The sequence below is a fragment of the Clytia hemisphaerica genome, unplaced genomic scaffold (assembly GCF_902728285.1).
Source record: "Clytia hemisphaerica strain Z4C2 unplaced genomic scaffold, Clytia hemisphaerica genome assembly, whole genome shotgun sequence".
In the NCBI taxonomy this organism is placed as follows: Eukaryota; Metazoa; Cnidaria; class Hydrozoa; order Leptothecata; family Clytiidae; genus Clytia; species Clytia hemisphaerica.
The window spans coordinates 861,841-874,129 of NW_027103836.1; the positions used below are offsets into that span (position 1 = coordinate 861,841).

Sequence of the window (12,289 nt, forward strand, 5' to 3'; positions counted from 1 at the left end):
GTGCAAGTAACGAGTAAATGGCGATTTTTTGCGTTTTCAGGCAAAATTGCAAGGCCTGGAAATTCATGATTTTTGGGGGGTCTTCAAATTAAAAAAAAACCTATATCACATGATAGAGCTATTCAAACTGAGCAAAAAAGTGTATTACACCAAAGTCCCAACTTCTCTAGATCAAAAGTTATGGGCCTATTTGTGGTAAAAAACTGATGGAAAACAGGGAATTTCCCCACAATCTGCATTAATTTATGCAAAATTAAACACCTTTTTGACCTCAAATAGGCCCATAACTTTTGATCTAGAGAAGTTGGGACTTTGGTGTAATACACTTTTTTGCTCAGTTTGAATAGCTCTATCATGTGATATAGGTTTTTTTTTAATTTGAAGACCCCCCAAAAATCATGAATTTCCAGGCCTTGCAATTTTGCCTGAAAACGCAAAAAATCACCATTTACTCGTTACTTGCACGATAATATCGTGGAAACTTTTTGATTTTGTAATCTAGACATACTAATTCGCGAGTTTCCGTTGTTTTTTTTGGAATCTAAAATATGTATCACGAAATGAAACGTTTTTCGACCTCAGCCGCGCGACTAGTGTATGTAGCATTGACATCTACTACATAGAATAGAATTGCTTCCTACACCCTTACAACAAACACCACAAGGCCATTTACTTAATTTTAGTCTTTCACTCAGGCCATTTTTGCAGTGCACAAACTTGGTCTTACGGAGGATGTTAACACGGATAGGTCTTTTGCTTCAATTCCTTGCTTCCAATGAGCAAGCTTTAACAGAAGCTCATCCTTTGATTCAGCAATAACACGTTTTTTTATAAGAATGGTGTAAATCCATTTCATCATGAATATTCTTAACTTTTTTGGGAAAATCATCCTAAAATATTCTTACAGCGCACTCTTAGGTTGGGATCCTAATTCATACTAGATTTAACATTTAGTACATACGTCTCAAGCATAAAATGGCACTTTTATAAAAGGAGTGAGCCTAACTTGGGGATAATTGATAATTGATAATTGAAAATGCTCTTAAAATAGCATTCTTAGCTTTATAGCAAAATTCCATGATGGTGATATTCTTAGCATATTCTTAGTTTTTTGGCCATTTTCATCATGGACATTCTTATAAAGTGTATTCTTATAAAAAAAAGCGTGAATAACAAGATCATCAGCGTACAGTAATTCCAAAGGACAGCCAGTTCGAAATTCTCGGGACAGAGCCTCCATAAAAATTATAAAACCTTGTGAAGGAAATGGCTCCTACACCACACAAAGCAATTTGAGGAGTTGAGAGGCTATGTGGTAACACGTGACCCATTGCTCCCGAAGTACAGGTTGAACTAACACCAACCATGAAGTACCATGAACATGCATTAAACAGAGTTTTTTCAGAACAAGATGCACTACCAAGAAATAGCGGCCAATCGATATCATATCATCTATTGTTTCTTTAAGTGGGCTTCGTAGCCACCAGTACTTCATATTAGTGCAGTCTAAATGTGCCAAAAGTCATTAAAATTATGCACAAAGGCGTACAAGCATGTGCACAATTGTAGTTTAGGGGTCAAAAATGGATGTTGGAAAGCATTTTTCATGCTTGTTTAGAAAAACATTACAACCCATATCTATAAATGAAGGTTGAACAATAGGAATATCAAAGTCTCAATACTCTCTCTTTAGAGAGTATTACTCTCTTTAGACAGTATTGAGACTATAATATTGATATATTGAATATTGATATAGTCCTATTATTTGTCTAAAATTACTCGAAATTTAGAAGTTATTGGCCGGAGTTTTGACAAGCTGACAACGATCGTTCGTTATGACATAAAAAAGAGACTTTTGTAGAAGTTTTGACGCAAATAGCAAGGTGTTCCCAAGAGGAACATCTAAATTTATTGTTTCGTCTTATGACTTTAATGAGGCGGTAACAAAGCTATTACTATTAGTATGTTTTCTACGAAAATAAAAAGGAAATAAGTCCAGTCGTTAAGAGGGGGGGTTCATGGTCGGCGGAGGAGTGGAATCGACCCTTCTCTCGGACGGACTGGAGGAATTTGACGAATATTTGGACGGAATTTCGGAAATTGGTTTTTCTGATGGTGACGGGAAATTAGACAATTTTAGTGTGGAAAAACGGAATTTCCCAAAATCAAGTTTTGCGGTATTTCGAAATTGGCAAAAAATTTGGAGGAACTTTTGACAAAAATCTTGAATTTCAAAGGAATTTTCGGTGTTGTTATTTTTCTGCTTTGATTTTTAGACGGCTTGACTGAAATTGGAGAAAAATAGGCGGAATTGCGGAATCGGGTACCCTCTGAAACCCCCCCTGCAGAATTTATGATATGTTATGAGATTAATTTTTTTTTCACTCTAGACTCTACAAAAATCTAAAAATGAACCACCGACAACAACATTTCGACATTTAATAATAAGCCAGCTAAATCGCAGTATACCTCAATTTATGAAACTCAAAACTTTGAGAATGTTTTAAAACAACCGTCATATTTTTACCATCAGAATACACATTAAGGTTCGAGAGCTGCAATTGAGTTAAAAAACAGAATGAAACGGGTTTTTCGACTGCAATGAGCTACTCTCTAAAATCTTAGATGCAAGGACTTTAAAGGAAAAATAACTATTTTTATTTTAAATATTGGGTTCCTATTCGCTAAATTTGTTTTAAATTGTTCCACTCGATTCGTTACCTTTGAGAAAACTGGGAAGTACATTAGTGCAGGATTCGTTAAAATTCATAGGTAATTCGACTGTTGTCATATGATGTTATATATAGCTTATATATACATCATGTTCATATATAGCTGAAATTAGAAGGCTTATCAAAGTACACTTGTACCAAAATGGACTTTAGTTATAATAGTGTAATGTGGTAACTCCCATACTTTTTGAAATCAAAGAAATGCTAAACAAGACGACTTAAAGTCGAAAATTTCGCCTAGAATTTAAACTACATAGGAAAAAGAAGAAGTAGAGATTGAAGCCAATTTGAAATCTACTTTACATCGAGCCTTAATGAAACAATTTTACAAGAACAACGAGGCTTAAAATCGCTAAAAAAAGAGACCAATTTAAGAACAACTGCTGTTTAATTTTTAAGAACTAATAAACAAAGGTAATATCACCGTCTATCAAAAGTTATTTATTTGATTCTTATAAAGTATATGCTTATATAAGAAAAATAAGTAAGCTCATATTGTACGCCACCCCTTGTTTACTTTGTAAGAACTAATTACCAAAAGGTATATTACCGTCTATCAAGAGTTATTGATTTGATTCTTATAAAGTATATGCTTATAAGAAAAATAAGTAAGCTCATATTGTGCGCCATCCCTTGTTTACTTTGTAAGAACTAATTACCGAAAGGTATATTACCGTCTATAAAGAGTTATTGATTTGATTCTTATAAAGTAAATGCTTATAAGAAAAATAAATGAGCTCATATTGCGCGCCGTTCCTTGTTTACTTTGGAACAACTAATTACCGAAAGCTATATCACCGTCTATCAAGAGTTATTGATTTGATTCTTATAAAGTATATGCTTATAAGAAAAATAAGTAAGCTCATATTGTGTGCCATCCCTTGTTTACTTTGTAAGAACTAATTACCGAAAGGTATATCACCGTCTATCAAGAGTTATTGATTTGATTCTTATAAAGTATATGCTTATAAGAAAAATAAGTAAGCTCATATTGTGTGCCATCCCTTGTTTACTTTGTAAGAACTAATTACCGTAAGGTTTAATACCGTCTATCAAGAGTTATTGATTTGATTCTTATAAAGTATATGCTTATAAGAAAATAAAGAAAAATCAAAACTGTGGAGCTAAAGACACAAACATATATGACGTCATCCAAAGAAAACCCGCGAAAATCGTCCGTGGTTATACGAGCGTGTAATTTGTAGGTTAAATTTAGTGAGTTCGTCCACCGTATCAAGCACTTTCGTTTTCTAATTTTTTTTCCGAGGACACCGCAGAAAGGCTATCGTAATACTTTCGCTAAGCGAAATTAACTAGGTCACAGTGTGGATCTAAACCACACTGAAACGACCGCCTTCCATCACGCATCACGCGAAAAAGCGCGCGCACGTTATTAACGCCTACATGTCATCTCCAGTACATTTTAGATTATTCATTGAAAACAGATTACAATATAGTCATTTTTCATGTCTCGATTATTCAATTCCGAATAAAAGACATTCAGGAAAAAAAAAGAGAAACACCTGGGTAATCTAGTTAAAAAAACCGAAAGTAAATGGTAGACAAAGTAATGAGCCAAGGCAAAACGAGATTAGCGTACCACTATGAAAGAAACCGCCTCCGGCGGTCGATAATTCAACTGAACCTTGTATTTTATTGTCATCGTTATAGCAATCAAAAAATTCCCATTAACAATTAAAATTACACTAAATAATATTTCAAACAGGGATCATGTCGCCACGACCTCCGTCGATTGGCATCGTAACACCTGTGATGTACGATGCAGCTCCTGACGCTAGAAACAAAATGGCGGCAGCAACTTCGTCAACCGTACCAGCACGTCCCAAAGCGTGTGTCGTTTTGCTTCTCTCAATAGCAGTCTGATAACGAAAAATAATGCTAACTCAGGGAAACGGTATTCAACTAGTAAAATTCCCAAAAAATAAAACTTTTCATAGAGAGAAATTGCGATCATAACATAAACCTATAAAGATTTTCCTTTCCTTTTTTAAATTTTATATTAAGCCATGATGATGTTCTAAATTTTGAAGCTTAGCAACCTCGTGCAGCCTGAAAGGACTGAGAAAAGTAAAAAATAAGTAAATTCCGGTGGAAAAGAACCGCAAAGATAAACTAAAACCACAACATGTATTGACAAAAATAGTTCAGCATGGTGTCTCAACTTTCAATTTCTTGGAAAATTATTTCAAATACAAATGACGCACCTTAACGTTTGCATCAGTACTGTTTAAGCATTTCTCAGTGGCAATGATACTTGGGTTGACGCAATTGACACGAACTTGATCAGCTCCTAATTCGATAGCAGCAGCTCTTGTGAATTGATCTAATGCTGCTTTGCTCATGCAATAAGCGCTGAAACCAATTTGCTATGAAGAAAAGAAAAGACTTTTTACGACAACACTCTTTAGAGTGGGAAATATTTAGTATATATATTAATAATATTAATATTAATACTTTTTTTCAGTTTGAGGAGTTCAAAGACTGGATAAGGAAGGGACATCCTTTTAGTAATTAGTTCATCCCAACGAATCAACTTTTCTTAAACTGTCCAAATACAGCCATGGAAAATTTGATCTCGGAATCATTTCATCCAAAGGGAAAATAAAAATGTTTAACTTACTGGGCGCGAACTTCCCAAGGTTGAGACATTTACAATGTTTCCTGAAATATTAATGTTGGCCAGTTAAAGCTTAGTCAAAAGCATCATCGTTCATAATATAAATCAAGACTGTTTGTAAGGAAAATATTTTGGATGCCATCTCTGACAGATTGCTCCTGCAAAAGATAGATTGTATCATGCCTAGCTTACCTCGAGTTTTCTTCAAATGTGGAATAGCCATCTTTGTCAACTGGAAAACCGATCTAAAAAAAAGTAAATTATATAAATTATATAAATCAATTAATTAGATCAATGTCGCGTACCAGTCAAAATATTTTCCTGAGGCGATAAAAATTAAGCATCTTAGCATTAAGCATTTAGCAACCTAGCCCTGAAACTAAGCATGAACTGGGAAAGCAACCAAAAAAAAAACTAAAACGAGCCATTTCCGTTAAAATTTAATTAGAAAAATTTAAAATTGGAGGTAAATCCTAATCAGTTGAAAAGATTAATTCAAGATACTTTAGGCGTACAAACTTTCGCGAGCAGAAACTTTCACGATTTTTGCGAATTTTGGCCTTTTTCACGAAAGTGAATGTGTTTGAAAATTCATAACAGGGCAATTCGCGAAAGTTTGTGCTCGCGAAAAATTCTCAAAAGAATTGGAAATCTATAAAGCCTCGAAATCGTAATAAATATCAAAATTTCGGCATCTTATTAATTACTCACATTTGCGAAAGTAAATGTCGCAAATTTCGCGATTTTTTCGACCTCGCGAAAGTTGCTGCTCGCGAAAGTTTGTACGCCTAAAGTAATACATACCTGACGTTAATATTCATTATTTTATCGAAATCTTCTGTGGAGGTCTGGAGACAAGTAGCCATCACCAAGTCTCCTGCATTGTTTACCAATACATCAAGTTGTTTGCATGTCTCCATTGTGGTATTAATGATATTCTCAAGATCACTTTGAACGGTTAAATCACCAACGATGACCAGTGGCTTCTGTTTACTCATCTCTTCACATTTCTTGGCCGTTTCTTTCAAGTTGGTTTCGTCGCGATCTGTGACAACGAGTCGGGCGCCACATTTTGCGAACATGTAAGCTGTACCCTGACCGATCCCTGAGGCAGCACCTGAGTCAAAAAATTGAAGATATGTCAGCACGAGGTCACGTAGTCTAAAACCAATTCCAGGCTATTCTAGCATGCTAGATCACTAATTCAGACATAGAAATAACTGTATCACACACATTATAAACGACTCCAGTCTAATTCCAGGCAAATAGAAGCCAATTCTTAAGGAACTAATTCGTAAAATCTTATAAAGGTGGAAATGAAATTGAGTTCAGGCAAAATGATTTAATCTTTTTTGCTACAAAAAGACGCTTTGTATTTATATTGGAAGATTGTCCAAACTGCTTAACGGAAAGAACTTTTATAAATTATGAATTACAAACTACACTAACCTGTTACCAACACAACTTTTCCGGAAAAATCAAAAACAACATTTGAAGACATTTCGAAGATCTTTGAAAATGTTTTGACTTTTTACTTCACAGTCAGTTGCACCTCACAACTAAGTCTGCAACGCAACTCGAGTGTGATTTTTAGTTGAAAAAAGTGGCTTTTTATGGGGTTGAAGAAATCTCATGGGACTAATATGATCTCGCTTGAGAATTTCTTTAGATAATATCCACTAAATTCCTTTGGGAATAGCTTAAATAATTACTTCGACAAGGGCTTGTGTTCCTTTCTCTTTAAAACTATACATTCAAAGTAACATTTTATAAGCACTCAGGGTAAACTTTATTGAAACTTAACATCCTTTGGGACCCTGTGAAAAATTTTGAAATTTTAAGTTAATGTAACAAATTCAGGTCAATATTTTCCCATCCTTTGAAATAGAAAAAAATCAGCAATTTCTTTCGGATAAAATAGGGTTGGTATCCTTGCTACGGGTACACACCTCTTTTGAATCACCATTTTTTAAATTTTTACATTTTAATCTACAAAAACAAGTACATTTAAGAGGAACAAATTCGGTTTCCGCCAAAATTTCTGAAAAGCTGATCAGTGAAAGTTTCTTGAAAAAAAATCGAAAGAAAGAAAAAGGCGAATTTTTTTTTGGCAAAATGTTTCATAGTCGTTTGGACCAAAACTACTAAAAAGGGCGATACCCAAATGTAAGACCTGCCTAAAAACGTGAATATCTCTAAAGGTTCGGTGAATTTCAAATCTTCCATATAGGGTTAGGGTTACCTATTTGATAACAACCACAGAGACAATCTTTAATCAATCAATCAATCTTTAATTTCAAATCGTGGTCGACATTTTCTATAAATGGCTTTTAGAGTCTTATTTTGAGCCGAAAAAAATGATTTTCAAAATTTTGAAATTTTACGAGATTTAATTTTTCGCCAAAATATCAATTTATTGTATTGGATTAGTGGATACCACTAAAATAGCTCTTAAAAAACTGGACGAAATGAATTTCAATGCAGCGATTTTTCGCTAGTCGAAACATATTGATAACTCACAAGACACTAGAAAGATTCTCTAATTACAATTCAATATTTACACATCTAAAACTTTCATCACAAAAATATTCATTATCTAAGGGTTAAGGAATTTTTCATTAAGAAAATCTAAAGGACTATGTAAAAGTTTTGAAATTTCATCATTAGAATCACTTTTCTCTTGTAAACTTGTAAAGAGTGATAAATTGTTATCCTTGAATGCTTGGAAATAATGTTCGTCCGAGTTCCCATTGAATAAATTATCATAATTACCAGCTGCTAAATCCGCATCTCCAAACACGGCTTTTAAATCCGCCTCTTCAGAAGAGCTTTGCTCGTCATCTTTATGACTTTGCCGACTATTTTCATCCGTTAGAATCTCAATAGGGTCTTCAATATTCGATAAAGCTTTCTTGTCCTCGATTTGACCTCCCGTAATGTCCGAAGTTTCTTTAGTGTCCGTAAATTGAAATAAATCTTCAGCAGTAGAGCTTTTATCATCTGTTGCCGCGTCATTGAGAAAATCGAAATCAAAATTCGCAGCATCATCCTCCTTGCTTGGATCTTCGTTGCATTCGCGGATATTTTTAGCGGCGATTTTGATGATATCGCAATCTTTAACGTCACGTATTGGAACGTTGTTAACTTTTTTGACCTCTAATTTCGCTTCTGGTTTAGGGAGTTCTTTTTCAAGGTTTATTTTAAGAGGTTTCGGAGTTTGAGCCCTCATTTTTTCAGCCATTATTTGTTGCTGTTGTTGTTGTTTGTTGTTGTCCATATTCGGGGCGCTGTGATGGCGGTGAAGGTTTCGGCGCGCCCGCTTGGCTTCTGGTCGTTGAATGGGTTCAAGGTCAGCCGGTCTCTCACGAATCAATCTTTGTTTTTGTTGCTGTTGCTGTTGCTGTTGTTGTTGTTGCTGAGCTTGCTGTTGCTGTTGCTGTTGTGCTTGCTGTTGCAAGTGTTGTTGGTATTGTTGTGCGTTGAATATTGGTGGAAACACTTGAGGAATTTGTTGAAACTGAAATGGAATTTGTTGTAATTGTTGTTGCATCAACATTTGACGGTAAAATGGATTGGCTTGAAGTTGTTGAATGTTAACACCTTGTTGATGAAACATGGCTTTCAAATATTGTTCTTTCATTTTTAGTTTTTCAATATAATTGACGAAGGCTTCGTTAAAACCTGGTAATCTTCGGTTGTTTTCTGATTGATATCTGACGAAGACCGAGTTCTTTGGTGGCATAATCTTGCCAGGGTCGTCTTCGTGTTTTATGTTTTGCGATTGCTGATCGCGAGTGTTCTCGTTGTTGAAAATGAAATACCTCTCAGGACTGTTTTTACGTTTTAAAGTTTGATTAGCGGTCGCACGGGTGTTCTCTTGTTTGTTGTGAGCATTTTGTTTGAGTTGCTGAGCGATTTGTTTTTGATGTTGTTTACTGTGTTGTTGTCGCGATTGTTTTTGTTGTTGCAACCAGTGATCTGGTGATGGCAGGATTTGTGGGTTGGGTACGATTTGGTCGTCGCTTCGTCTCTGCTGTTGTTTCTGTTGTGTCTGGTCAGCAACGATTGGGTGGTTTGTTCTGGTTGCCTGTTGTTGTGTTTTTGTCACGTGTGTATCGTTTTGTGCTCTCTGTTGTTGAGCCTGTTGCTGGGCTTGTTGTTGAGCTTGTTGTTGCTGCTGGTATAAATTGTTGAAGGGAACATTTTGTTGAAACATTGGGTGTTGCACTTGTTGCATTAAGATGTTTTCTCGTTGTAACTGTTGCTGGATAGCATGTTGATGTGCTTGTAAGATGGCGCCCAATGTCGTGCCACCGTGTTGTTGTAAAGCTTTAGCGAAGAAAGGTGCAGCTGTCGCAGATTGGACATCGTTGCCATCGTTGAGGATTCCCAGACGATCAAAGTTGGGCCCCAAATTGACTTTTCTTTGTTGTTGTTGGGTTGTAGGAGTCGGTTGTTGCTGCTGTCGGTGTTGTTGCGCGAATTGTTGTTGATTTAATTGTTTGGTTTGTTGTGTCGTTGTATTGGTCGTGGTTTGTGTGGCGGGTGTTGTGCTTTGTTGTTGAAGCGGCGACATCATGTTGGATGAATCGATTGGCGTCTTGCGATCGTTGTTGGCGTTGTTCTCAATATTGTTGTTGTTATGTTGCACCTGTTGTGACTCTGTTGTGTCTTCTGTATCCAAATCGTCACTGTCCAATTTATCGATATCGATGTGTCCGAGATCTGGAATGGTGCCGGTAATCGAGTTCAATAAAATCTCATCCACCATTGGGATGTCAAGTGAAGATGTCATGGTAAGCTTTGATTGGCTGAAGTCAAATATTCGCTAATTTTGATTGGTTGATCGATCGGTAAATCAAAAAGATGACAATAACGGTGATACTCAAATGTCAATATCAAGTGACACAACAACTGACATCAATAACTCAATACAAATACATCAAAAGCCAATGTCGATTCGATTGAATCAAAGTTAACCTGACCAATTGAATGGACAAATCAAAATCAAAATTAATATGATGTGACAAATCACGACACAACAACGAAGACAGAGAGACGTTGCTCTACTTCTTCTACTCAAAGAGAGCCAACCTTGATCGATCGAATTGGCCGATCGAATAAAGTTAATTGTTTAAACAATTATCTTATTTGTTCAAAAAGAAACTGACACAAAACATAATGGCTGCACCACAGCTAAATTTTGAAAACATTCCCAAGATGAGTGGGATGATTTAAGTTACCGTTTTGAAACAGACTTGTTTTATATACCTGTATTCTATGAGGTATTCCTACAACAATCAAAACATTATGTTCGAACCAAAATCATGCTCAACTTTAATATTAAACTTAAAGCTATAACTTAAAACACCATCCAAGCATTGCGTATTGCAAAACACTGCGATTTTGACTTATGGTATTGAGTCATTTACAATTTCTGATTTTCTCTTTGATTCAATCATGTTTCTTTTTTAGGAGTCTGATTTTTTCGATTTTTCATAATCTAAATCAGATCAGACGGTGAAATTTGCCTTTCCGAAAAATTGTCTGGATTTTCCAAACAGTTCAAAAATTAACCATTTAATTAAAGTCTTATAAGAAACGGAAATGAGAAAGTCCAGCTTATATAATTTCTATGGCACTTAAACGTAGAAATTATTTTATTTGCAAAATTTAGTAAACAAAATGTAAACTTTACTAATTTGTTTTTTTTTAAATCCGATTTATTTAATCATACTTAATGCCCAAAAATCTATAGAATTATTTAAATTTAAGTATATTCGTAAATTAATCTAATTGAGGGGGATAAACTCTAATTATTTTAGATGAAATTTGTAAAGGCCACACCCAATTTTTGAAATTTATTTTAACGGTCATTTCGTGCATGAGTGATTTCATTGTTCTATCATTTAGAAAGTATTTCAAATTCTACGAAAAAAAAAAGAGTTTGCGAAATTTAAATGAAAACGCAGGTATGCTGAAGGGTTGTTTAAAAAATAAACATTCGAAAGATAGAACATTCGAGGCGGTGTTTTTCTTTTGAAAAGAAAACTCGTTTCCAAGCTCCAAATCTTTTTAAAGGTTTCATTATCATGGGAGTTGTTTAGGAAGTTGGTTTTAGAATAGTATCAGTTTGAAATCAGCTGATGCCTTGTTGTAAACATTTCGGTAAAAATTAGCAAAAAGAATGATGAGATTCAGCAATCTCCAAAGATAAAAATAATCTATAAGATAAAGCAAGAAAGTTTTAAAACTTTCTTGGATAAAGATAGATATAGAAATAGGCCCTCCAAATGCATTTGGGATGGGTCCTACTATGTCCATAGTCCTATTCCCTCAGGAGAAGTAATCACAGTGCTGACAGACACTGCGACTTGACAGCCGAGCTGCCAAATCATGGCGTATACTATGACACTCGAACGACACTCGAAGTGAAAAAAATAAGAACGAACCTCAAGGCTCAACCAAAATTTACGAGTTCTTATAAAAAAAAGTACAAGAATTTAAAAAATAATAAATTTTGATAAAAAGCTTTCCAAGAAATTTTGTTTTGTTTTTCAAAATATTTGTACAGAAAAGTGCGCCTATAATTAACCCTAATCTCGACACATGATTAGACGTTTTATTTTGAGTATTGCATTCTGAATAATATCGCGGCGCCGTTTGTAGCCCCCTCCTTCGCCCCTTTAAATAACCTTAATTCAGATAAGTAATTAGGGGTCACGGACACTCAGACGCAACCTCAAACCCGTAGGCCCTCTCTCTAAATGGGAAAAATAATAATTTTACGTGAAATTTCGAGACTTCGCAATATGTAGAAACATTTGAACCCTTCTAGTAAAAAAAACTAAATTGGTGACGGGCGTCCGTCTCACACTCACTGCATAAAGATTAGTCTCATTTAGGGTTAATTTAAAAT

At 35.0% G+C, this 12,289-nt stretch overlaps 2 protein-coding genes across 2 annotated transcripts; both read right to left on the reverse strand.

Annotated features, from left to right (window-relative positions):
* Positions 1-4,366: 4,366 nt before the first annotated feature.
* LOC136807126 (3-oxoacyl-[acyl-carrier-protein] reductase FabG-like) lies at positions 4,367-6,947 on the reverse strand. The gene is made up of 6 exons (XM_067063700.1): positions 6,820-6,947; positions 6,175-6,487; positions 5,563-5,615; positions 5,374-5,414; positions 4,958-5,119; positions 4,367-4,612 (listed from the first exon to the last, which is right to left on the reverse strand). The coding sequence occupies exons 1-6, from the start codon at positions 6,869-6,871 to the stop codon at positions 4,451-4,453; spliced, it is 783 nt and encodes a 260-aa protein (XP_066919801.1). The 5' UTR covers positions 6,872-6,947; the 3' UTR covers positions 4,367-4,450.
* An 896-nt stretch (positions 6,948-7,843) lies between these two features.
* LOC136807127 (putative uncharacterized protein DDB_G0271606) lies at positions 7,844-10,532 on the reverse strand. The gene has a single exon (XM_067063701.1). The coding sequence runs from the start codon at positions 10,163-10,165 to the stop codon at positions 7,967-7,969; it is 2,199 nt and encodes a 732-aa protein (XP_066919802.1). The 5' UTR covers positions 10,166-10,532; the 3' UTR covers positions 7,844-7,966.
* Between the last annotated feature and the right edge of the window lie 1,757 nt (positions 10,533-12,289).

Excerpts from the sequence above, each read along its gene's own strand:
- LOC136807126 (XM_067063700.1), bottom strand. The coding sequence starts at position 6,871 with ATGTCTTCAAATGTTGTTTTTGATTTTTCCGGAAAAGTTGTGTTGGTA. Across the intron at positions 6,488-6,819 it reads AAAAGTTGTGTTGGTAACAG|GTGCTGCCTCAGGGATCGGT; the intron begins GTTAGTGTAGTT and ends TTTTTGACTCAG. Across the intron at positions 5,415-5,562 it reads ACATTTGAAGAAAACTCGAG|GAAACATTGTAAATGTCTCA; the intron begins GTAAGCTAGGCA and ends TTAATATTTCAG.
- LOC136807127 (XM_067063701.1), bottom strand. The coding sequence starts at position 10,165 with ATGACATCTTCACTTGACATCCCAATGGTGGATGAGATTTTATTGAAC.